The 26,490-nt window shown below is 47.3% G+C and overlaps 1 protein-coding gene across 1 annotated transcript; it reads left to right on the forward strand.

The window, feature by feature from the left end:
* The first annotated feature begins 14,761 nt into the window (after positions 1 to 14,761).
* STC2 (stanniocalcin 2) lies at positions 14,762 to 25,892 on the forward strand. Its single transcript, XM_079320239.1, has 4 exons — positions 14,762 to 15,081; positions 17,223 to 17,365; positions 19,684 to 19,895; positions 23,322 to 25,892. Exons 1-4 carry the CDS (start codon positions 14,901 to 14,903, stop codon positions 23,695 to 23,697), a joined length of 912 nt encoding a protein of 303 aa, XP_079176365.1. The 5' UTR covers positions 14,762 to 14,900; the 3' UTR covers positions 23,698 to 25,892.
* Positions 25,893 to 26,490: the final 598 nt, after the last annotated feature.

A 26,490-nucleotide genomic window follows, 5' to 3' on the forward strand; every position in this document is an offset into this window, starting at 1 on the left:
CACTCAAATCCACTGGAGCTCTGTGTGATAAGCTGGTAGAGTCAAGAGAAGACCTTGGGGCCCAGCTGTGGTTGTTACAAGGGTTTTTAGGAGGTGTAGCTGTTGAAAACACAGAGATTCTACTTTTTTGAAATATTCATTAAACATTCTAATGCAAATTAAATGTTTAAGCCATCCAGTTATACACATACAACCCTTAACAACAAAGCCCTGGCTGACAGGAATGTCAGAGAGGATATGTTGGTCTTTCCTCCCTTAGTTTCTGCTGTGATGTTCTTTATCTAAAGCTTGGACCCAAACCAGGGACTTGTTTTTAATTCTTGACCCAAAATAATAACAGCAAATTATGTGGCACTTAAAAATAATAACCATCCAGTCAAAGGCAGAATGTTCTCCATTCAGTCAAACAACACTTCACTGGTTTGGTGATTAAATGGCAATCCAAAATTTAACTCCCTGGAAAATCTACTGTTTTTATAATGCAATTGTACTGTCAGGGCCACGGCTGGTTCTGTCTTCAATAACAATGCATCAGGCACTGAGAGAAATTCCTGTGGTCGCCTGTCCTCCTCAGATACAGTTATCATCCCATAGATCACCAGCTGCACAATAGGCAAGGGTGTCACGAAGTTTTTGACACAGTTAACACATTAACACATCAGACAAACGCAGGACTCGAGCCAGTTCTCACCAAAGCCAGTGGAAAACTCCAGCAGAGCCGTGCTGGGCACAGGGATGGTGTCACAGGGATTGTCAATCACGGAGCAAACAAGACAATCCCAGCAGATTTCTGACATCAGCGTCTGCCTCCACTCCAGGCTTTGGCAGAGCCTCAGCAGGACTGGCTCTCTGTCTCCTGCTCTTTTAAACAGCCTGAGAATCACGGGGGTTTGTTGTTTTAAAGGACACTGCAGAGCTTCACAGATCTTCTGTCTTTTCTTCCTAAATTTCATGTATTTTCAAGCATGGTTTTATTGTTATCCCTGTGCTTTACCCAGCTTTTTTTAAAATAAAGCAGCGAGAAGCCTTTGCTCTACATCAACCCCACAAGCCGAAATGCCAGGTCAGCTCTGACTGTGCTGTTCAAGTGTGGTCATATCAGCCAGTGGGTCTAACCACAGAATGTATTTTCTGAGCAAATGTTAAGTAAAACTCCCGTAGTTTTGCTGAGTAAGAGTTCACTGGGATTGATCTGCTCAGGGATGAAAACGTACTGTTCCTTTACAGCCACAACACTGCAATAAACACAATCTCTGGGTACTATAACCCTGGGAAATGAAGGTTGAAACAGCAAAATCCTCGTGCAAATGGGGCACAGAAACACCAGAACTCCCAGCTGAAAATAAAAAGCTTAAAAGTAACAGAAGAGAGGGAAATATTTGATATTAATCCTTAGGGCACTGATTCCTGCTGGGTTGAAGATCCAAATGAATGAGTGGGTAAGAGAACATGATCCTGGAAATAAGCTCACAGAAACAAAACCTGGAGTCTGAATCCAAGATAATTTTCCATTTTTGTACAATCAGGGCTATAAGAGCAGAAGCAAACCAGTGCACATTTTCCTATTAGTATGGAAAAACATCAGCCCAAGGCTGGAGAGGCAGAATACAAAATGAAGCCATTCTCTCCCTCCTTCTTTATTCCTCCTCATCCCTGAAACTCTGAAATTCTTCAAAGCTACTAAAACATAAATTGTACTAAATTAAAAAAATAAAATAAAATAAAAAACAACATACCAAATTTTAAAAAAGCAAAATAAAAGTACTCTGAACTGCAACCAATCATTTTATCTGCAAAGCTCGTGCAAGGTGCATCAACAAAATAAAAACACCAATGAAAAAAATACATAATCATGTAAACAGCAGTTTTAAAATGTATAAATAAATTTTAAAATAAACAGTAAATCAACTTCTGCATAATTACATGAATTTGCTGTCCAAAACCCCTTCATTGCCACTGAGCAGCAGGTGGGGCAGCTCTGTCTGTGCTTCCCAGGGCTGTGCTGCTCTCACAGATGCTGCTCCAGAGCCACCTGCCCCTGTTGCATCCCACAAACCTGGGGGAAACACTGCTTTGGACTTGAGGCCTTGGAGAAGCTCCCAAATTTGAGTGATGGAGTTAAAATCATGGGTGTGTAGTGAAATAGAAGTGTGTGCTTTCACATGGTAAAGGGTTTTAAATTTGATGTTTTTATAGTGTAATAATAGGTATGGGACAATATGGAGGATTTGGGGTGGTGTCTCTTTTCTTTGTTCTTTTTCCTTCTCCTTCATGGTTTCAGGTAGTAGTTTCTGGTTGATCAATCAGTGTCACACTAAGAGTTATAGGGATTTAATTATTAGGTTAAAAGTATAAATAATATAGGTGTTAATTCTCTATTGGACTGTTTAGCTTTAAGAGACCTTGTAGCAGCTCCATTTTCCTCACTTCTCATAAAGTAGTAGATAGGATATCTAACCTTAATATAAAAAATTCTTCTCTGTGAGGGTGCCCAGAGCAGCTGTGGCTGCCCCTGGATCCCTGGCAGTGCCCAAGGCCAGGCTGGATGTGGCTTGGATCAGCCTGGCACAGTGGAAGGTGTCCCTGCCCATGGCACTGGATGATTTTTAATGTCCATTTCAACCCAGCCCATTCTGTGATTCAGAGTTGCCCTGGGATTGCAAACACAGCCTGTGCAAGCACTCCCCAAAGGAGGCTGCCAGTCTCCTGTCTCAGAGCCTTCAAAGGAAAATGGTTGAAAAACATGATAAGCAGGTAAATGGCTACCCTGGGGTGATGATCCATCAAAATCAGCTGAGTGACACCAGCATTCATTACCAAATTTTGCCAAACATAATACACTTATCCCCAAATTTTAAGTCACTACAAAAATACTCTCTTTAAATAAAGTGGAAATGTGTTGTAACAAACTTCTTTTTGTTTCACTGCAAAGACTACAATCTTTTTTTTTTTTTTTTTAAGCTGCAATTCATAGAAGACTGCCTGGTTTACATGGGAAACTGGGGAATGAGCACTCCCTGCAATGAGTCTGCAGAGGGAAAGGAATGACTTCTCAGAAAGGGCCAAGTTCAGGATTTCAGCCTGCACTTTAAGCAGGGGCTAAGAGTAAAGTCCTGCCTGCTGGAATTGTGAAATCTCTGTAAGCAAGTTTATAAGCAAGTATTAGCACAGCTGGCAAAGGCTTTCAGCTAGGAAAAAGTTATTCCACTGGTGAAGACGTGCAGGAGGGAGCAGATGAACTGAAGTCTGAAAAAGCACAGCAGATGGGGGCTGTATTGAGAAGTCACTGCAATATTCATGAAGGACTTCAGCTCTTTACACCAAAAATGCCCTAGCAATAGCTATTAGTAAAATATTTTTTCCTCTATTTTTTTTCTTCCTGTTGCCTGCATAGACTGGAATTTTGTAGACAGGGACAATGAAAACTGCTGGAAATGCCAGAGGGAGGAGATGGACCTGGCACAAACAGTGAGGAGACTGCTTTGGGATGTCCTGGTGGAGCACTTCAGCCCAGCAATGGATTTGGGAAGCAGCTTGCACTGAGCAGAATGCAAAACTAATAAAAGGAAAAGATGCTTGTTCATACCAGGGCTCCACTAAAAAAAAAACTTTTGTGAAAAGTCGGGTTACAAACAACTGACCAAAGGAACTCCAAAATCTACACTGGTGAAGAAAAGGAAGGTAGGGAATGAACTTAAATTAGGCAGAATCCCTCAGGGAAGCAGAAAGAGGGGTCTTGTTAAAGCACCAGCTGTGTGCAATTCCCTCCTGCCCTCCCTGCAGGATAAAGCCCTTCCAAAAAGGATTGTGAGTGAGCTGCTGAAAACTGGGAATGAACTGGGTGGGAATCAGCTGCTCCTGCTGGACCAGTTCATGCTGGTCCAAAGACCAAATTCTGCAGAAAAATGACATAATCAGGCAGTGTCTGGTGGAAAGTCACGTCACAGGGACAGAGGTCAGAGTACCTGGTGTCACAGGAGAAGAGGCTGGCTCTGAGACAGCTCAGAGAGAAGAGAAGAGAAGAGAAGAGAAGAGAAGAGAAGAGAAGAGAAGAGAAGAGAAGAGAAGAGAAGAGAAGAGAAGAGAAGAGAAGAGAAGAGAAGAGAAGAGAAGAGAAGAGAAGAGAAGAGAAGAGAAGAGAAGAGAAGAGAAGAGAAGAGAAGAGAAATGTGGCTCTCAGGAAGAGCTAGTCCCTTCTCCAGAACTGAAGAATTTGGGAGCCAGCCCTCATCCAAAATGAGGCCACACAAAAAGCAGAGTGACCCCTCCAGAAGCTCTGTCATCATTGCACTGGTCAGATGGCAAGGAAAGAGAAAATCTTATCCTGGAGCATAGCCAGAGGCACCTCTGAACTGCCTGAACTGCCCTCAGCAGTCCCAGCTGCAGCAGGATGAGCTGCCAAGAGACATTTGGGCACAAGGATTGTCTGTTGAAGCCTTCATTCACAAATAAATCCACTCTTACCCCAGAGCAGACACTCAGCATAGGACACAAGGGAAACATGTTCATAGTTTAGACATGGTGCCACCTGACTAAAACAGGACCCAAATATCAGAGTAAAACAATGATAGCCAGCTCCACTGAATGTCATTCACAGCCATAAATGTTCAGCAGATACGTCAGAGAATGATACACAGTCTAACCCCAGATTTGAGAAATGAAAACATCCTCACTTAGGTTATGATGTTTCTGTCCTTAAAACACAGACTGAACTTTTGGTAGGAGAATAATAGACTCCAAATCATTTTAATGAGACAAGAGATGAAATTTGCAGGGACTAGACATCAATTTGAGAGAAATCATATCCTCCTGGCAGGAGATTTAATCATCTGATTATTTCAGGAGATGCATTTTGGCATAGGAGCTGTTTGCAGGCTCCAAAATATTGCACAGGTTTGTTGAAAACTTCACAGAAGAGGCACAGAGCTATTATGTCAGCCAATTTATAAAGACTTATGACTGTAAAAAAGGACATTTAATCAAAGTTGTCTAAACCAATCCTTTCTCATGTATCTAAATTCAAAGTACTCCAAAACCAAGCTGATCTCAAATCACATCCTGCTCTCTTCTTTTAGGTCTTTACTCTGGGGTGATGCTCCATCAAGGTCAGCCCCTATTATCAAATTTTGCCCAACATAATACACTTAACCCCAAAATGTAAGCCACTACCAAAATATTCTCTTTAAATAAGGTAGAAATATATTGTGAGAAACTTTTTCTTTTCATTGCAAAGAACACAATCTACTTTATTTTTATTTTTTTTTTAAGCTGCAATTCATAGAAGACTGGACAACATTACCCTGACTTGTTCTTGTGAATCACTGTCACAAGGCCACTTTGAACCTCTCCTCAGAGCTCTTTAGCCAGCTGAGGACATCTGTGCTGAGCTCTGCTTTCCAGGCACACAGGGGGAATGTGTGTGGACACAGATGTGCATCCACACATCTCCCAGGGCTCCCTGTGCTCTGGAAGGGGGACCCCAAGGTTTCCACACCTGACAAATGAGGAAATTGAACAGCTAAAATTGAATATTTTAGCAAATACAAACCCAAGGATTTGGTCCTGCTTAGTGCATTGAGCCCACCAGAGATGTTCATTGAAAGAGAGGCAAATATTGAGGGAACTCTATAACCCTCCTAGACAGATAAAAAAAAAAAAAAAAAAAAAAAAAAAAAAAAAAAAAAAAAAAAAAAAAAAACCTTTGGAAATACCCCAGTGTGTTCCAGCAGCCTCTAACAGGAGACTGGCTGTGGAAGAAGAATTGCTGGTATGATCTCAGGACTGAAGCCACTGTAGTCAGCCAGTCTGCCCACAACGATGGGCCAGCCAAGACAATACCAGCTCAGGGCTCACTGATAACCCAAACACAAACTGCATCCCCTGGCTGCCCATGCCCCATGGAAACCTCAGGAAGAGCACAGGCTACCTGCTCTCCTTGGTTCAACAGCAGGGATGTTTCTCTTGCTGCCTGCAAAACCTCCTAATGGGGTCAGCTGAAATGATGGATGTAAACAGCTCCTCCAGCCACAGGCAGTGCCGGATATTCCTACAAGTACTGAGCTCCTGTGGGTATTACACAACTGCCTCTATTCAGGAGGCTAAAAAGGAGTTCAGTCCTGCTTGTATATGCTGGAATCATTACATACAGCGTTCCCATAAATCATATAAATGAGTATTACTGTGCCACTGCTTGGGACAGCTGCTGTTATTATTGAAAACCCTCCTGGCAGCCCCAGCCCGGTGCCATTCAAGCTGAGCTTGGCCTGGGTGCAGTTTGTGCTGGGCTCAAGTCTGTGCCCTGCAAAGTTTCCCCAAAAGGTTTTGGAGGAGTTGAGGCTGCTGAGCCCATTCCCCATCACCCAAGGGTGACACATGTTGACAGGGAACCCTGTCACCAGCCACTCACCACGGGCAGCTCTGTCCCCTCCAGGCTGCTCTGACCCCTTGGAGCAGGGTCTGCTCCACATCCCAGCCTGTTTCCTACTTGGGATGAAACACTTGGTGTGACACAGGGGACAGCCACCCCAGCCTTCCTTCTGGGGACACTGCACACACAGATGGACCTCAGCAGAAGCTCTCAGGACACCCAGCAAAGCTGCTGGGGACAGAAAACACAAAAGCACAGGCAGCTTTTACCTCAGCCAAAGTGCCACCAGTTATGAGAAGAGACACTTGACTAAACACAGAATGGAAAAGGCAGAGAGGAGTCCCAGGAGGCAGCAGAACCCATGGACACCCTGTCTGTGGTCTTGTTCTGCACATTCCACCCTCCAGTGGGCTCTGTCTGAACCTCTCACCCACACACTAATTTATTCCTGTGGGTTTTCAAGAAATAGGAATTCTGAAACAAGATGTACAGAAAGTTTAGTACATGGTGTTAAAGCAAGCATCCATCATGTCAGTTCTCCCTCTCCAACAAATTCGTTCTGCTTGTTATTATCATCTGTCTATATTCATAAACAATACCCTTATGATTTTTTCCATGCCTATTTTATTTCCTCAGTCACTGACTTGGTTTCCCCAGGCTATCAGAAAATTACATATAAATATTTATATAAACAGATCTCTATTTTGAAACGGTCCCCAGCTACTTCTGAATGCATTATGACATCAACCAAAAATCAAGGCATGCTTGGCACATGGAACCCACTACTGACTATGAAAATGGGTGTAGCTGAAATAGCCCCAGGAAAAGACCCACCAAACTCATATCCAGAATATATTGCAGTAAATATGAGGCCCAGGATTGGCACATGGATGGGCAAAACTCTTGGGGAAATGGGAGAACAATTTCATGAGGGGCCATCTGTGCACCAGCCAGATGTGCTGCTAGAGCTGGACTGCAGCACCACATCTTATTAAGGGGGTGAAAGGGTTGAATTGCACTCCTGGACACATTTCCAGATTAAAATCTGATTACACCAGGACAGGGAAGACAGCAAGTATTATCTCTGAGGGTTTTTCACACAGAAAACAGCAGCCAGCAATTCTTCCATTTGGGGTTGTAAAATAATTTGGAATGAGGAGAAAAAAACCTTCAGAAGTAATGCCTTTGCAGACATGAGAAACTGCCATGCATGGTGCCATGCTGATGAGCCCAGCTATAATCCAAACTTTGCTTTCTGCTGACTGGCTGAGCTCTGGTGGTTTATGATGTCAGAGGAACCCCTCAAAAGAATTATAGCCTTTTAGTCAGCTCTGAACCACGTATTATTATGAATACTAAACTGGTTCAAGCACTCTTTTGGTCTTGCTCTAACATTAGACAAAGTCTCAAGCAATTACCTATCTCTTCAAGGAATGTGTTTTCCTTGGCGTGGGATCCTGCTGGAAGCAGGAGGGAACATTTGTGGATACAACTTCCCCAGAGCCAGCACACAGCAAGGTACAAACACCAGGACAAGGCTCCCATCACCACAGCCCCACAAAATAAAAGGTTTCCACCATGAGCAAATCTTAACTACTCCTCATAAAAACACATTCAATAAACACAGATGGGGGTGATGCAGGCAAGAGGCACATGGTGGTGGCAAAGCTCCTGCAAGTTACATTGTGGTGGATAAAAACTAATTAATTTGGAAACAGATGCCAACATTGGCCCTGTAGGAAGAGGGGGTCCATGACAGCATCAGGACTTTAATTTGTATTTTAAAAGTTTCCTGTTCCAGTGTTGGTGGGTGTTGCAGGACCACAGCTCTGTGACTCTGCTCACTACACTGACTCCTGGTTCTTCTAAACCTGGCTGGTAGTTGCTGAAATTTGGAGAACTTTTTTTTTTTTTTTTGCCTCAACTGACAATTAACTACTTATTTAAAAGCGTGGCGGTTTTTTAATGCGAATTTCAACTCACAGTACTCATTATTTCACAGGAAGAATAAAACCCTATAAATTGTGTCATGTAGGTCATGGATGCAATACCTCTAAGCCAACATGATCAACAGGCTGTGCTGTGTGTCAGAGCACCTGCCCAGGTCCCACAGGAGTGAAAAGAGAGGTCCAACCACACCACAGGAACACTTGGATCTATGGGTTAATTATTGTCTGCTCCAACTGAGAAGCCCCAAAGCAGTGGGAAGAACATCCACGTGTAAAAAGTGAAATGTGGTTATGGAAGGCCACTGAGAGCCCAAGAGTGCAGAGCTGATTTTCATTCTCTCTGCTCTCAGCAGCCCTGCAGGATCACACTGAATTTTTCGGGTTCAACACAAAAACAAAAAGAGAGCCTCAGTTTCTCCAGCCATTGCCAGGAGCAGCAGATGCTCTGTGGATCCCAGGTCAGCTCCAGAGCACTGCATTGTTTGGACTCTGATTGTGGAATCTCTGCTCTGTGCAGCCTGTGGGCGGTGACTCGGGTGCTATAATTACCTCTCTAATTACATTGGCACGTTTCCTTCTTGGCGAGCCCCGTGGAATTGCAGTCCCGTTACCTGACCTGCCTTTCTGATACTTCTACCACAATGGGCTGCAGCATTTTGCTCTTGGTCTGGCCACAAGCTGCTAGGCTTAGTGGGAATTGGAAGGTCAGAAATGCCAAGGTAGCTTGTTGGTTTTGTTTTTTTTTTCCCCAGAGCAAAAAAAAAAAAATGTTGTCAACATCCATTTTGACTGCAAGTATTACTTGTGACTCCTCCACGAGGTGAGGAGGAGGAGGAGGAATGGAGGAACCAGAAGACTGGAAGGATCTGGCACTTCAAAGGAGAAGGGACTAGCAAATCTTGCCAATCTTTAACTTCTGCTTCATGTAACTGCATCATAAACACAAAAACTGGGTGTGTCTGATAAATATGTCAGCTGGGACACTTGATTAAATTATTTGCATTGAGCTTTGGTATTAATGTCATGGTGATAATTCTCACCTCTCCTGTAGATGCTGCTTCAGGATTTGGTGGGTTCAAAAATTCCAAACCATCCTGTGTTGCAGGTGGAACCCAGCTCACCTCTGGATCTGATGCTGCCCATAACTGAGCCCACATTAACCTTCAATCACATAAACAAAGAGGATGCTTTATGCACCATGTGGTCTCCAGGTGGGGGACCCAGAAAGTGCTTTTTTTGCTCTCTTCTTTCCCAAACTCAAACAGGGTTTCTTGCAGGAGGGCTGTGAGGAGTTTGCATGCTCCTCCAAGCTGGATGCCACACTGCAGCCCTGGGCTGGGAGCTGGAGCTGTGTCCCAGCAGGCTGTGGTCTGGATGAAACCAGAAACTCCACCACAAATCTCTTGCAGATCCTTCTCTCCTTTATAGCACTCAGGGGGATTCGGTTTCAGTGACATTGCTGAACAATTCTCTGAATCAAAGCTGCTTCTTGAAACACTCCTGGTTTTTTTTATGGATTTTTCTCCCTGCTCATTCAGAGCTGACCTGGAATAGGGGTGTCACAGGATGTTCAGCACTCCTCTGTGTCAGGCTGCAGCTGCCTGAGGTAGCCACTTCACTCCAGGAAATTATTTGAGGTTTTCTGAGAGCCTCTTGACAGCAGGTGAAGATTGTTTCAGCTTGTGGGAGTGCCAGCCAGAAGCCTCCACAACCGGAGTGACATGCAATGTCATGAAAACTGCTGCTAAAACTCACTCTGTCCTTGCAAGATGCTGATTCTGACATCAGGGTCTGTCATTGCAACCATCACTGAGCAGCTCACCTGGATAAGAACTGTACCTCCTAACAGGAGACCCTTCCATGGATTATTTTAGCTAAGAATATAACTTTCCACATTGCAGACTTCTTCCCTGTTGTCTCAGGGCAGAAAAAAAAAATGTATTACTGTGAGAAAAAGGGAGAAATGGACGATTTTTTGGCCAAAGCTGTTCTGTGGTGACTAAGCAGACTGCAGTCTGATATGTCTCAATCTGAACAGCCCCATTTTGATGAGCCTGTCACACATAACTACCAACAGAACTTCCAGTTTTCCTTTAGCTCGTGCAGTAGTCCCAGAAATCCTGACTGTTGGGCATTATCTGCCTTATGTGATCACATCACATTTTTGTTTATATCCACCAGTAATAGAAAACACGCATATCTTCAGTTTGACTTTAGGAATAAAGTAAATACATAATTCTGGCAAATTGTTTGGAATTATAGTTTAACAGCATCTGGTTCAGATATTCTGCAGTAAATTGTTGGCACAGGCACTGCCCCCTTTTTTTTTTTTTTAGTATTATTATGATTATTTGAACCAAAGTGTTCTCAGAAACATGTGTTTTTCCTCCAACTTCCATGTAATCCATTTTATGACGGCCACAAAGCTGACAAAGTTTGAAACTTAAACTACCTGGGCAGAAGGGATTGTTTCTGGACACTCATTACACAGCTGATTAACTGAGGAATAAGCAATTCTGGCATGTAACCCAGCGTGTCAGTTGTTTTGGCTTTTTGTCTCAAGGAGTTGTCTTTCTTGAAATACCTCCCCAGGTACAATGTGTACATTCCACCTTGTTTTGCTCACAAATTACATACCTGTCTTTTATGTCAAGTCCAATAGAGCTGCACCAGGTTGTCTTATTCCACATTAAAAGTAACCAATTACTTGAGTAAATACCTGCTTTAAAAATATCTCAGAGTGGTTTCCTGCTGCTCTAAATACTGAAGAATTCAGCAGCGTTTCTGACTCTTATAGATCTTTCCAATAGTTCATATTTTATCAAAGAAGCCACATCAGCTTTAAACCTGGTGCATAACTCATTGAGAACATTTCTCCAAGCAAACAGGAAGAGAATGTCTGTATCATTTTTAATATAATTAGCTTTGGCTTTTCATACATTTCATTTTCAGCGACTTTATCGTCAACCTCTGCTCGTTCCTCATAAAAACTAGTTACCAGAAATTCAAAATCGATGATGAGAGGGGAAAAGTGGCTTAAAATACAACTCTTTGAAGCCTCCCAACAGACCTGCATTTACTGAGCCTAACAGGTTCTCCAGTGTCGAATCCCATTTCAGTCACTGTCAGCAGCTTTATTCGCACCATCCGAGAACCAGCTCGTGGGAATTAAATCAACATGTTCCCAGAGCAGGTCCCACACCAGGAGGAACCAAGTCCAAGAGGCAGCTTCCTCCAATCTCCTGACCACGTTCCCAGCAGGGCTTTGCAGCTCTGGGCTGGCCTGGTAATGATGTGTCATTTGCAAGTCAGCACCTTGCACTAAGCCCCGAGGTGGGAAAATTATCCAGGAGAAGAGGCAGCACTAAATTCCCCAGTCTTGCTTATTTTCTCAAGTCTGATGAAATCCCACTGCGCTGCTGGGGCTGCACAGCACAGCTCACTCTAACTCTGCTGTGAAATGTGTTTAGTCACAGATAGAAAGCCCAGAATCCAGACCTTGGCACACCTTCCCCACAGCATCCTCTTCCCTTTTGAAGTCATCGGCCTCTCCGTCCTTCAGAACTGGGTGTGCTCTCTCTCTGCCTGTGTGTTGGAGCCTCTTGCACAGCATTCCTCAGCCTTCACCTGCCTGCAACGGCCTTGCAGGGACACAGCCCTCTTAATAGTCATGAGGGCAGCTCATCTCCCTAAGGACGCCAAACAATTAAATGCTTCCCATTTCAAGGCAGTTGCAAAACCCTCGTGCCACTGCTTGATCGTATGAAGCCTTAATCGAATTGTGAAACACTCTTAAAAAGAAAAGCCTGTGTGTGTTAACTAAAGGCAGCTCAGAGTGTATTCCTGAGAGCCAACAGGTGTTCAGAACTTCTGGAAGGAGTTGTGATGCTCTCCAAAGTGTTAGTGCTCAAACACCAGCTCCTGTGTCCACAAAAGCTCCCAGCACTGGAGCAAAGCTGCAAGCTCAATGCCTTTGGGATTCAGGCATCCCAAATGTCCTGGAAACCATCCTCTAAATCACTGAGATTGGTAATTCTATAGATTTACCTGGCAGTCCATCATGCTGCCAGGGAGAGAGTCACACCACACTCTGAATCGCTGGAGCGTGATCCACAGGTCACCCTCCAAAGTGCAGCCACAGCTCCCTGACTCCCCAAGGAAATGCTGGATGGCACCAGGTCCTCTAATCCCAGGAGCATCCTGAGGAGTGATCGAGAGAGAGAAAAGAGCAGGAAAAATCCCCCAGCTCTGAGTGCCACCCGCTGCCCAGCTCTGCACGCTGAGCAGGAGGAGATGGGAAATGCTCAACTGTGCTGGCAGATTTCTTCCCCAAAGTGACACGAGGAGGGGCTATTTTAGGCACGTTTTGGTAAGGAAAAGATGTTAAAATAACCTTGATTGGAGCAATTAATGCATTATGGGCTGAAAAGGAGGAGCAGCTCACTAAGACAGCCAGGGCTGTGGGGCTTGAAGGACATGCTCTGAGAAATTAGGAGACCTGACTAGAGAAATCAGCCAGAGGGGGGAACATGGGGTCTGGAGGATGGAGACTGCACAGAATTCAAAAGTCAAAAGGGTAAAGCACGTACAAAAATTGTAACTTTAAAAAGAGGCAGAAAGATTGATGAGGAATGGCTGCAGGAGGGCATCAGACTGAAAGCAGCAGGGAAACGGCATTACAAGAAACACTTCCAAGGCACCAGGAAAAAAATATATATTATATAAATATAATACAAACTTGCTGATTAGGAGCAACAGAGGAAAACTGCCATCCCTTAAATTCTCCTGCTCGAGTTCAACTCATTCAGCCCCTGGTCTTTGAACACTCGAGCTAAGTTAGACCTAGCAAAGGCAATTAAATAGCAAAACTCTTCAGCAGTATAAATAGTAAGAGAACAAGGACAAAAGAAGGGCCAGGCACTCCGGGTGAGGTACAAATGAAGAAGAAAAAGCTATTCCTTTAACAGCCCTGCTATCAGAGAGGGCAGAGCCCAACCCAGGGGCACGGGGGCTTTGCAGACATCCGCACTGGCACAGTCAGCTCCTTAGAGCAAAGCTGCAAGTTGCAATTCCGAAAGCAGCAGCGTGTTGATAAAAGGGAATTTCCACACGAGCTTGGCACCACCGTTAAGAATTTCAACCTTAAAAAAAAAAAAAAAAAAAAAAAAAAAAGACGTTGCGATGTCAAACCCTCCGGAAGGATAAAGAATTAAAATAAAACTTCGCAGGGCTCAGCCGCAGCGCACAAACCCCCGTGGGCCTGAGACAAAACCGGGGAGGGCTGGGGGCTGCCGGGGGGTGTCAGGACGTGCCTGCTGCTGCGTAGCCGTGGAGCCATGGTCCTGCGGCGCGGTGTCACGTCCCGCCGAGGAGACCCTTGCTCGGGGAGGTGTGAGTGGATTTCCTCAAGTGCATTCTGACAGCTGTGAGGAAGCGGGCGGCAGCAGCAGCTGGAGACATTCCTGGCTGCGCACCCCCTCCCCAGCCCCGGCGGGACCCCCGCCCCCGGCACGGCTCGGCTCGGCTCGGCACGGCACTGCCGGGGGGCTGCATGGGGCCGGCGGGGTCTGATGAAACATCTGATGTGCATTACGGCAGGGCAAGGGGAGACACGCTCGCCCCTCCCCAGCCAGCGCGGCACTTCTCATCACCTGCTACGGATTTTCCTACCTCGTCCTGTGGTGTGTGTGTGTGTCTGTCTGTCTGTCCCTCACCCCGCTCCAGCTACCGGACAAAAGGCAGCAGCCAGAGCTGCCCGGAGGGGTTGTAAGGGTGATGCTCTCCCCATGGTGGTGCTGGTCTAGGGGGGTTCTCCCTGTTTGCCCATCCGAATCTGCACCCAGGGTACCACTTTCCCCCCGCCTCAAGTGATGTATTTGGACCAAATCCCCTCGCAGCAAGCAGGGTACAAAATCCCAGGGTGGGTGTAGAGGGAGTGGAGGGTTTCCAAGAAAGTCATTGCAATAGCTGCTTCGGAGAGGGATTTTTTTTTTTTTTTCTTTTAAATCAAGTCTTGCCATGAGGCGGCAGTGCCGCAGGACGGCCGGCGCTGGCAGCCGGCTCGGGGCAGCGCGGGCACCCCGCTGCTCTTCGGCGGCGGGAGCGCCCCGAAGTTGCTCTCGGAGGGGGTGGCGAGGCGGGGGGAGCACCGACCTTTGACAAAATCTGATAAAAATCTGACAAAATCCCGCTTTTTCACCTTTTTTTTTTTTTTTTTTTTTCCCTGCTGTCCTCCCCCCTCCCCAGCGGGCGCACCCCCATCCCCCGAGCGCGGGTGGGGCGGGGGGCGGGCGGCCGCAACCTGCCGGCGGGGCAGGGCCGGCCCCCGGCGGGCGGGCGGAGCGGGGCGGCGGCTGCCATTGGCCGCGGCGCGGAGCGACACCTGCTCGGCTCCCTCATGCGAGTGACACCGGGGCTCGGCGGGGATATTTGAGGCTCCTCTCCGGCGCCGCCGCCGCCACTCCGCGCTCGCCGCCGCGCCGGGCACATGCGGTTCGCGGGGCCGCGGCGAGCAGCGCGCTGGGCCCGGGTGCGGCACCCCGCGGGGGAGGACGCGGCGGCGGCGGCGGGGGGAAAGCGCGACCATGTGCGCGGAGCTCGGCGGAAAGCTGGCGGTGGCCCCGGCGCTGCTGCTGCTAGCCCTGGTGATGGCCACGCTGCTGGCCAGCGCCCCGGCGGCCGCGGGCACTGAGGCCACGCACCCGCCGGAGGGGCCGCAGGACAGGACCCCGCAGCAGAAGGGGCGCCTGTCCCTGCAGAACACAGGTACGGCCGGGAGGGCAGCGGGGTGGCCTCTGCGTGTCCCCCTCCCCTCGCTGCTGCTGCTGCTGCTTTCTGCTGCTGCAGCCGCCTCGAGGTTATGACCGGCGTTTTATTTCGGTGTCCGACTGTCAGGCGTAAATCACCGCAGGAAATCGGAGCTCGCTCCTAATTACCTTCAAAGCCCGGCTCTGCCAAGCACGTGTTGCCCGTGCTCAGGCGCGGCCCCGCGCCCGGCTCCCGAGCCCCGCGGAGATGCTGCGAGCCCGGCCAGCAGAAAGTTTCTGGGCGCAGCGTTTGGGAGCGGGTGGAGGGACCGGGGGCACCCGGGAGGGCCGGGGGATGAGCGGGGCTCTGCCTCCAACGGAGAGAGCCGGGCAATGATGCAACGGGCCGGGGGTTTCTCTCCTCCTCTCCCGCCCCCCGCGCTCCCTCCCCCGGGCATTATCTGCTTAGGAGGAGAGAGCTGGGGCGTGCACTTGGCTGGATCGCTTCCCAGCCGTGCAAAGAGAGAGCGCGGGATCCAGACGCTTCCCTTCCCCCCTCCTTCATCCACCCCCCCCACCTTTTTCTCCCTTTCCCCTTTTTTTTTTCCCCCCCTTTTTTTTTTTTTTTTTTTTTTTTTTTTTTTTAACACTCTCCGTGCTGCGAGACGTGTTTAAACACACACGAGCAGGAATGCACGAATGCCCATTAGGGACTGCCACATGTGAATCACGGCACTGTGCAGTTCTCAGCACGCTGGAGCCAGGACATGTGATCCGGCAAGAAGGGTTTGCATCCGGATGCCAACACAAGCAGCGGAGCCGCGCTCCCGGCCCCGAGCGCGCCGCGCTCCGCAGCGCTCCACAAAGCGCTCCAGTGCCCCTTCCACCCCCCGGTGCCGCTGGCTGTGCGCGGCTTTCCCAGGCAATCCCTGCATCCCACCCCCAGATGCACTTCAGGGCAGGTAGAAGGGAAAAAAAATTATAAGGTGGGAAAGGAAAGGGGAAAAAAAAAAAAAAAGCGCGGCGGCAGTGATTTGGGTTGGAGCTGGTGGCGGGGGGGTCGTGAGAACTCCGGCAGTTCCATCCGCGGCTCCTCTCTCTCTGCCTTGCAGCGGGTGGAAATTAGACCGAAAGTTGCTGTAAAGACTTGCAAATGGACCGCATGGCAGAGGGGGAGGCTGGGGATGGCTGAAACACGCTGCGGTTCGAGGGGGATTAGGCTGGCTCCCAAGGGCGAACTTTAATTAAAGGTACCACAGGGCACAGAGTACAGGAATTCTTAGCATCCTCAGTTCAGGTCTAAAAGCTGCTCCTGTTTAACTTTATCCCCAGGCTTTTTCAGCAACCACCTTCCCTCTGGCACTACTACTACATCAATTTTTTTTTTTAAAGGACCAGAAGCTATCGTGTTAAGAATTACATTTTTGGGTTGGTGGGGTTGGTTTGGTTTTTTGTTTTTTTTGAAAGTGAGTATTAGACAGCATTTTTTGCAGTATTACATAACATCTGAAAGGGCAGAATAAACACATATGTAACTGCTAGCTCCAGTACATCTATTTTATGTATTACATATGTAAATATAAATATTTTCTACTGATTTCAGCATAGCTGAGCATACATAGCTTTATACAACTCTTGATGCAAAGGACTTTACTTAATCAGTGGGAGCTTTGCCATTAACTTGACAAGACATCCTGATAAACCTAGCAAAACCTGATCTATAAAAAATGTTATGCTAAATGGCCAGAAACTTGCTCAAAGTATCAAAAATGAAAGATTTTGTCTGGCTGGGACCTAGGCTTCTCATTTTGGCACTTAAATTTGCTGGGGGGGGCTTTGCACAAGCCAGAGAGCAAAAATCATGCCTGTCCTTTGCAACTGAGGAATTCAAGAGCATGAGATAGTTCTCAAGTGAAATGGCTTGACGTAAGCATAGTGGATTTGGCATTTACTTGTTGGATATCACTTTCATAACGTAATACACCCCAAGTTTTGGCCTAATTCCTGCAAAAAATGGGCATGCTTTGGGTACAATTAACCATTGTCACGCATTTTTCTCCCAAACTGATGTTGGTTGCAAAACAACTCTTGTCTCCCCTACCCAGCAGCAGTTCCTTGTGAAGAGCTCTTCAAATTAACTCTACCCAATCCTTGTTGTAGCTGAGATCCAGCACTGCCTGGTAAATGCTGGTGATGTGGGATGTGGAGTGTTTGAATGCTTTGAGAACAATTCCTGCGAGATCCGGGGTTTACACGAGATCTGCATGACATTCCTGCACAACGCTGGAAAATTCGATGCCCAGGTAACTTGGGGACGTGTCCTACCTGTCTGCTTGCTCCTAACACACCTTTGGCATGTGCTGCAGCTCCCTAACACGCCTTTGCACAAAATGTACCCGGAGCCAGCCTACTTTTGCTGTGATTTACTAATTCACTGGGGGTTTTTCTGTTGGGAGGTCCAGAATGAGGAGCTCAGGACAGTAATAAAGCAGCGGTGTGCAACCTGTCCCAGGAGACAGGCTGGCTGTAGCTGCAGCTCCCTGGATTCATTTATAACACTTTCCACTCACTGTACCCAGGATAACTCCAGCAGAGCCCTTTATGGAGCCAAACATGGTTTTAAGAAACACTGGGTGGCTTAAGCCTCTACACCGTGTTTGTTCAAGGCCAACTCTGAGCAGCTTGGGCTCCCAACTCATTTAGAATTATCTCAGCATTTCCCAACGGGGCAGTTGCTAAAGTTGGCCCTCAAGACTTGCACACAACCAGCCCAGGCAACCTCCTAAAGCTGCTCTACTCAATTCTGGATTTGAGCACTGACGTTAAAATACGTTACTTCCATGGTATGTGGTATTAAGTTTGTCTCCTTCATTTTCTCCCCAGACCATTTATGCATCATTGAGACATCCTGTTATTATGTCTTGTAAACCTCCTCTCCCATTTCAGTGTGGAGAGAAGGGAACATTCCGACGGGCCAGCGGCATCTTGGCCTGACCAGGCAGTTTACAGAATAACTTGACTAAATTTGAATTACAGAATAACTTGACCAGCTACATGGCACTGCTAAAAGTGTGGCACAAAGTAGAGGGGTGGTGGGATCACCCAGCAGGCAGCACTTTCTCTGAAGTGCTGGAGATTTAGGTTCAAATGCTCAAGGATGTACAAATGGCAACCCATTAAAATGGGAATTGCTGCTTCTGTGGGTATCTGAAAGCCTTCAACTTAATTTCCACGTGGCTTCCAGAAAACTCTCCTTTATTTTTGCACAATATTTCTGTCAGTGAACAGAGTTGACCAAAGGAGTAGGGAAGGGAAGTTGGGAAGGCAGGGAATGGTGCCATTGATGCCAGATCCCCAGATACTGCTCATCAAACACAGCCTGTCTCCAGTGCAGAGCAGAAGATTTAAACCCCTGGAGCTTTATTTAACATGAAGGTGACTTTAGCCTCTGCTATGACATGGCTTTTCACAGCTCCTCTCTGTATCATCCCCAGTTATTTCAAGCTGCATTTAATGACAAGACTAACACTGGCCATTTTCTCTGCTCTGAAACCTGAGAATTGATGTCAGTTTAGGTTTATATAAGAATTCTCTTTTTCATCCCTATTTGCCTACTGTGCTGTGTGTTTGTTCCTGAAGGGAAGGGTGAGGATGGCCTTTGGGATGGGAAACAAGGATGGAGCAGCTCTTTGATGAGCAAGAAACATTTCTGGCTTGAAACAATTTGGGGACAACATCTGTTTGCAGGTCTGGGGGAATCATTTGGAGCTGGGTCAGTGCACTCTTGGGGTAAAGGGGAGCAAGGATTTGGTCTTCAGGGAGCACCTGCATGAAAGAATTTGAGGCTGATGAAGAGGTGGAGGCAGTGCAGGAGGCTTCCTCAGCCTGAGCCTGAGCAGAGCTGTAGCTGCAGGGTCCAATAAAAGAGGAAAGGTTTGATGCCCACCAAGCAACTGAGTGAAGGAATCACAGTAGTTAAAGAGATGCTGCTAAAGCAGCTTTCCTCCACCTTATTTTTTAGCTTCTTGGTGATTTTCTTAATCTCACTTAGAATTTCTTGCACCAGACATGAAGACACTATAGGATTATGATGATTGTTATTATTAGTGCTGATTTGAGTCCCTCTCTGAGGAAGAAAATACTGATAGCTGAGGAATAGGGCAGGTGCATACAGATAGTGCATGCATGTCTCTGAGTTTGTAAACTAATTTTAAAATTTAAAAAAAAAAAAAAGCCACCATGTGTTTACTGAATGGGTATCTGCTTGTGGTCCTGAGGAGCTCAGCCATGGCAGGATGCACTCTCCTTTATGTGGACCTGTTGTTCTGCCACCCTGGAAGCAAATTAATCCAGTAACTCCAGCACTGAATTACTCTTTCCCTCAAAGTAGCAGTGAGGAAGCCTTGGATGTTTCAGGTCCACTGTGATAGCAAAGCTGGGTAATTTGGCAGGGTCTTTTAGGGCAGAGAAACAGAGAAGAAGGGAAAAGCCATTAAGTGATATCCTCAGCACTGTAATAACCCCTGACATTGTCCTGCAGAGAAGCAGCTGGCTGGGCATAAATCAGCTGCTGTGCTTAATGGACAAAAATACAGACCTACTCCATTTCTTTCCTTCTCAGGGAAAATCCTTCATTAAAGACGCTCTGAAGTGTAAGGCTCATGCCTTGAGGCATAAATTCAGCTGCATCAGCCGTAAGTGCCCTGCCATTAAAGAGATGGTGTTCCAGTTACAGCGGGAGTGCTACCTGAAGCATGACCTCTGCTCTGCTGCCAAGGAGAACGTCCAGGTCATTGTGGAGATGATTCACTTCAAAGACCTGCTGCAGCATGAGTAAGTGCCTCTGTGCTGGTGCAGTCAGAGCGTGGGAGCTCCTTCCAGGAGTGCCAGTGGGCTGTGCATCTGCCCAGGAGCTGTTTCACCTCCTTCTGGCCTTAAGCACCTCTTGTTTTCCCATGTACAGCACCCAGGTAAAGCTTTCTCTGCAGGGCCCCTTGAGGTTTGTGCACCAGGGCTGAGATGTGACTGTGGAAGGAGGTGAAATGAGCTGAGTTGGATCTGCCAGTCCCCTTGGTGCTCTGGCAAATACACCATCAGTGTCTGCCATTTCCAGAGGCATCTCAATTTTTTTTTTTTTTGTTTTATTTCTAAGCTCAAAGGCATCATTTTGACCCCAGTATTCTGTTAGAGGTGACAACTAGAGAAGGGGGAAGAAGGTTTATGCAAAGTTGTCAGCAAGATGATAATTTCTTCTTTAAGTACATACTTTGAAATCTCTTGTAGTTAATTGTCCCTGAAAGAGCTGCAGTCCCCCAGGTAATCTCCCATTCATCTTACTCTTTATTAATTTCAGATGGTTTTTAATGAAACATAAGGTTGTACAAAATGAAGCCACGAGTCAGATTTTGGAGGACTTCATTCCTCTGACTGGGAGCACAGCTGTCCTCCAAGGAATGGCAGGCACAAATCCTGCTTGGAATTGATCAAAGCTGCTACATGACAGCAACAAACCAAGCACAAGCTGTTTGCACTGACTCTTTGTGCACAAATGCAAAAATCAGAGCCTGTTTTTCTTGCAGGTGAACATCTCACTGCTGAAACAAGGAGGCTGAGCCACAGCCTGGCATCAGGCTTAAGCTTAGAGCATCTTCCTACCACGCCTCTGTGCCTTAATATTAGCACAGAAACTCCAAATCCCAGCAGTCATGACAGACAGATTTTTATTTTTTTCTTTTTTTTTACAGAATCACTTCTTTGGGAATTTTAGCCTTGCATTTTATTTTCCTCACTACCCAAAGCAGCCGTGCTCTGATTCCCTTCATGCTGAAAACCACCCCCACTAATATTTCAGCTGCAGTTGCACAGAGATGCTTCAATGCCAGTTTACTCCCATAAATCCTGTGCTGTGCTTTGCTCAAGCTGGTGGCCTGAAAGCAAGGCCCTTTCCCTGGACATTCCTGAGGCTGGGATCAAAGGCATGGCTGGGGGCAGAGCTGCTGTGCCCAGCATCCTGCTGGCTGAGGGAGAAGGGCAGCAGGGCTCCATCCTGCCCAGCAGCACCTCTCTGGGCACTGCCTGGGCTGTGTCAGCAGCTATAAATTGGGTACTTGGCACCAATTAACACCCCCCATCATTTGGGGATGAAAAGAAGCGTGCGAGCCAAAAGCCTGTCCGAGGAGGAGTGAGTTATCCTTATTTTATGAACAGGCTCAAGCAGGAATGCTCAGAGGCAGCTGCTTATTTCTGGGGAGCTGAACTGTGGGGGGTTGTTGGTTGGAGAAGAGAGGGTCATTCAGCTGAACACCTATAATTTGCATCATCTCATTTAGCGCTTCCTACACTCCAGCATCTCCCGGAGCGGGAGCTCAGCTCTCCTATGTGGGACTCCCCAAATAGAACCAGCCAGCCTCCTCCCCTCCCCTAAATTTAGAGGCCATCTCTGAAGCTCTTGAACCAAGGAACTTGTTCGAGATCAATAGGCAAGTGTGGCAGAGCTGGAAATAAAATCACGTCTGCTGACTTGCAGCCTTGTGCTCAGTTCAGGTACTCTGGTCAGGCAGGCTGAAATGCAGAAAGTAAAACAGGCAAGGAGAAATGGGCCAGTATTAATCCACAGGGCTCTGGCAGGCTCTGAATACCTGAAATATTTGGCAGCTGAGCCACTTTTTAGTCATACCAGCGACCTTTTTTCTTCCAAAGATTTCTGCAAAGGCTATGCCCAATTTCACAAACTCAGGCAGGGAGGTTTATATCCTTTTGCTGGATACACTTTGTATGCAGCATGCTCAAGCTCTCTCTTATCTCCTACTTCATATTTAAAACAAAAACCTGAGAGCAGAGAAGCAAGTGGCAGCTCTCAGGCTTGTTCTCTGTGCTGTTCTGTTCTCTCCTGATGAGTGTTGGGAACGTGGCTGGGCAGTGATGCCTCCTCCTGAGTCAGCTGTGGGGGTCAGGCTGATTTGCTATGGTGGAAGTGGTGACAGCCCTTGGCACATTGGTCCCTGCTGCATTCCAAGTAACTTTTTTTTTTTTTTTTTTTTTTTTCCTGAGCAGCAGGAACAATCCAACCATGGGAAATATTTTGAGATAGGGGAATAGGTGGCTCTCCAAGATTAGCGATTCACAATGAGTTTAAGCAGTTGGGTAAAGTCAGACAGTGATCATAGTCTGTTGGTTTTCCTCATCTCTTCTGTCTTAAGTTAATGAGAAGAGATTTAGGCTTGTCCACAGGCACAGAGGTGATGGATGGGGTGCCCAGAACGTGCACCCCCACCACCCACCCCTGCTGACCCTGGGCAGCTTTCCACTTGTGCTGTGGATGGTTCCTGCCGTGGAAGATTTTTAAGCACGTCCTTCTGGGCCTGCAAGCAGCAGCTGAGCAGTTGTGTCAATAGACAACATCAATATTGACCCACAAAACTTGTGACCACAACTATTTTAAAATTGCTGCACTTGGTGACCTGTGGCTGAGAAGCCCAAGTGCCTGTGCTCGAGCTGCTGCTGCCTTGGGGTAGGTGGGGAAGCACAGAGGGGATTGAGCCAGGGCTGGGAAAAGGTGGATGTTGAAAGCTCTGTAAGGAAATGAAGAAACAGAACTTGGTGTGGGAAGAAAAAGTGCCACCAAAGTGGATTCCATTTGTCTGAGCTCTGTTCAGGCAGATCCTGGGTCCTGATAGGATCTTGCCTGTGCTGGAGATCAGCACCCAGTGCTGCAGAGATGATGAGGAAAGCCAGAGAATCTCTAGCTGAGTATGTGTTGCTTTGACAGAGGTGAGAAAATGCCTCCCTCTTGCAGCCTGAGGCTGGTGAATGCTCTGTGCCTGCCATTCAGCCAGAGGCAGGGCATGGCTGGTGAAGCTGGTGGCTCTGCACAGGAGCAAGTGTCCTTTACCTTGTGTCCTGAGTCATAAAGATGGGAGGGTATGGAAGGAGAGGGAGGCAGAAGGTGTGAGACAGAGCTCTTCCACTTGCCAAGCAGGACCTCATCTGTTCCTCTGCTGAACATTCCAGTTCTCCCAGAGTATCTCCAGGGGGAGAGCAAGCAGGATCAATCCAGAGAGGCTTTGACAGGATTCCACTGTGCATTTCCTGCAGCTAAATGGCTGATTAGAATATGGGATTTTCCATAATTAACGTGGGCAGAATTGCTGCTGAGTCAGGGGGTGCCACCAACTGGATTTGCTGTGCCCAGGGAGGGTGAGGCAGATTTGTCACTGGGAATGTTTCTGACTTTGCTCTCCCTGCTCCCTTTCCCTCCAGGCCTTACGTTGACCTAGTGAACATCCTGCTCACCTGCGGCGAGGAGGTGAAAAAGGCCATCACCAGGAGTGTCCAGGCCCAGTGTGAGCAGAACTGGGGCAGCCTCTGCTCCATCCTGAGCTTCTGCAGCTCGGCCGTGCACGGGGACGCCGACAGGAAGGTGGGGGATGGCAGCAGGGCTGCTGCTGGCCGTGGGGACATGGTGGCCCAGGCTGAGCCCGAGCACAGGGAGAGCTCACGAGCAGCCAAGGCAGAGAGAGGGGCCAAGGGCCACTCCAACACCCGGGCCAAAGCTGGGGGCCACAGCCCCAAGGGGGCCCACGGCAGCCTGGACCGGGCAGATGAACTGTCCGACTTCTCCGACGTCAGGAGGTGAAAAAAGGCACCAGCTCCCCCCTCCTTCCTTCCTTCCTTCCTTCCTTCCCCTGAAACCTCCTCCCCCGAGTTCCATCCTCCCCTCTATGGACATTCCAAAGCATTTCCCATTCAGAGGTCAAGCACAGGGCATTGCAAGATATCTATGGACCTCGGCATCAGTGTGTATATAGTAGCAAAGGGAGAGCAGTGGCAACGGGTTATCGATCCAGCAAACGCGGCACTCGGGTGGCAAAATGTCTCCAGATAAATTCTTCCCCCCCTTTTTTTTTTTTTTAATGATGTGGACGTCATCTGAAATTGAGGATCTTGTTGGGTTGGGTTTTTTTTTTTTTTTTTTTTTTTGTTGGTTATTTTTTGTTTTGGGGTTTGTTTTGTTGTTTTTTTTCCCCTTTGGTCTCCTTGGCAGGGGAGAAGGTTCCGAGCGGGCTCTGCCAGGCTGCGTGTGGCTGCTTGTGGCTTAGCACCTCCAAAGGTTTAGGGCACAGCCTTGCAGCAGATGGCTGAATTCCAGGGGGATTTGGTTTCTGCCTGTGGCTGGGAACGCCAGAGCTCAGGGCTCTCTGTGTGAAGCTCTCTAATGAAGTAGCTGCCCCGTGTCTGGCACAGGAACCGTGTGGTCTGGAGCTCCACCACTTTTCTCTGAAGTAACTTCTGAGCCATTGTTCCCACCTGGTGATGCTGCCTGGTTTGAAGTGCCCCCTGTTAGTTTTTAACAACTGCATAACTTGACACTTGCTGATCACAGAACCATGCCCAGTCACTTCAAAGGCAAGTAATCAGCTTCCAGACAAGGCAATGTGACTGTTAAGACTTGCACAGGGTGGAGGGCCCCCAAAAATATTCTCATGGACCTCTGAAATCCCTGTGCATATTCTCTGCTTCCATCTGCCCCCTCAGTGATACAGGTCTTCCACCCTTACAGCCCAAGCCTAAAGGGGCAGGTATGGGCTCAGACAGCAAAGGACCCTATAAATCCCCATGTACTTAGTTCCTATTAGGGCTGCATTGAAGGCCCATCAGAAGCCTGCCTCTCCTTAGCAGCATGGTGTGGTTTGCTGGGATGTGGAGCCCCACTCTAACCTGCCCCTCTAGCTTGGTTTATCCAAATGCCAAAGACAAGGAGAGGGGATTGATTTGGGATTTTTAATTCTTGTGCAGGTAACGACGACCAATCTCCACAGAACGAGTTAGTAAAGGTGAAGAGTGTCAAGAGCTTATTGTCTTTAAGCAGTTTCAAGTGTGGATGAGGTGTTTGGCCATATCTCTCCTACCCCCCTATGCAATTGTTATTCTCAGGTTGCAGCTCTGCAATCCTATATATTCCCAGATATTGTACTGGAAGTGGAGGCTGCAGCACCCACAGGGACAGGAGGGTGAGCTCTCAGCTTCCTCTAGAGGAAAAAAAAAAAAAAATAAAGGGAGTTTTTCTTAGAAAGTGGGAATCACAGCAGGGATTGGAGCCTTCTCATTTAGAAAGTTTGGGAGGAAAGCTGTGGGGGCAGGAAGGCAGTTCAGCAGAGACAGAACGTACCCAGTGAACCAAGGTACGGCTTGCTGCATGGTGGGAAGGAGCTGCATAAACAGGAGAGGAGGGTGTTGGAATTTGGCTACAATTTCCAACTCAGATTTCAGTTCCTGCTAAGTGAGCACGGCTCCTAATAGCTACATTCAGGGTTTAATGCAGGGATCCACCCGCAGAACTTGGAGGCACTGCTTTAAATAGACACCACGTAGGAGGCAAGAGGGGACAGCTGAGTTGAAAAGGTGTCTCTGTGATCACCAGGTCTTTGCTTGAAGCCATGGCCTTGATCCTGCCCTGTTTTAGCAAAGCTCTGTAGTGAAATTTTCATTTGGTTTCAGTGGGAAGAGCTGGGATCAGGCCAGGGCTGCAGCAGCAAAGATTTTGGTGATGGTACAGTGAGGGTGGCATGTGCCCCGTGGGGCTGGTGACAGCTCAGCCACCCCTGGGGCACCCTAAAAGCAGCTTGGTTTGGGCCAGACTCTCTTGGCCACCCCCTCTGCTCCAAAATCCTGCTGGTGGTACCCCAGGAAGGTTTCTGGTGTGTGCCTGCTTCCCTGCAAGTGTCCTCTCCCCCTTGGTGGCACAGAACCACCACGAAGAACAAGCTCAAACCAAAAAGACAATCCAAGCATTTTAGCACAAAAAAACAAAAAAACAAAAAAAAACACAAACAAGAAACAACAGCTTGCTACCAATGTTCTTGCATTGAACTAAAATAAGATCCCTCTGTCATTAGAGGTCTTGATTTATCAATGGGAACCAAACAGAGATCTACATCTTTGAATGTCTCAGTCAACATATCACCTCAGCATGCATACAGTTTTATTTGTATTCATTGGTTCTGTGGGGAAGATTGTGTATTCCCCTTGTTTAGTCAATGAAAATTGGGGAGGGGGTGGGAGGGATTTTTGTATAAGGCATCATTTTTTTTTTTCCTCTGTGTGTGAAGATTTTATGTGTTCATCTACTGATTCCACATATGCTATTATTGTAAATATTTAACATTTCTATTTATTATAGTGTCCCCATTTAAAAAAAGAACACTGCTGGCTATGATAATTTAAACGTATGTCATGACCTGTGTTGTATATATTCATGCCACTAGTATGGTTTTTTTTTATGTTTAAAGCTGCATAAATATAGTTTTATACAGTTCCATAATGTTATTGACAGCATAAATCATTTATTTATTGTTAAACCTTTCTTTCATATCTAACAGATAGGGTGCGTTTTACCTGAGATTATTTTATTGTGACATCTACATAGCCT

This window comes from Erithacus rubecula, assembly GCF_903797595.1.
Source record: "Erithacus rubecula genome assembly, chromosome: 16".
NCBI lineage: Eukaryota > Metazoa > Chordata > Aves > Passeriformes > Muscicapidae > Erithacus > Erithacus rubecula.

Coding starts and splice junctions, on each gene's coding strand:
- STC2 (XM_079320239.1), top strand. CDS start 14,901: ATGTGCGCGGAGCTCGGCGGAAAGCTGGCGGTGGCCCCGGCGCTGCTG. Junction 17,366..19,683: donor CTGGAAAATTCGATGCCCAG/GTAACTTGGGGA, acceptor TTTCCTTCTCAG/GGAAAATCCTTCATTAAAGA. Junction 19,896..23,321: donor AAAGACCTGCTGCAGCATGA/GTAAGTGCCTCT, acceptor CTTTCCCTCCAG/GCCTTACGTTGACCTAGTGA.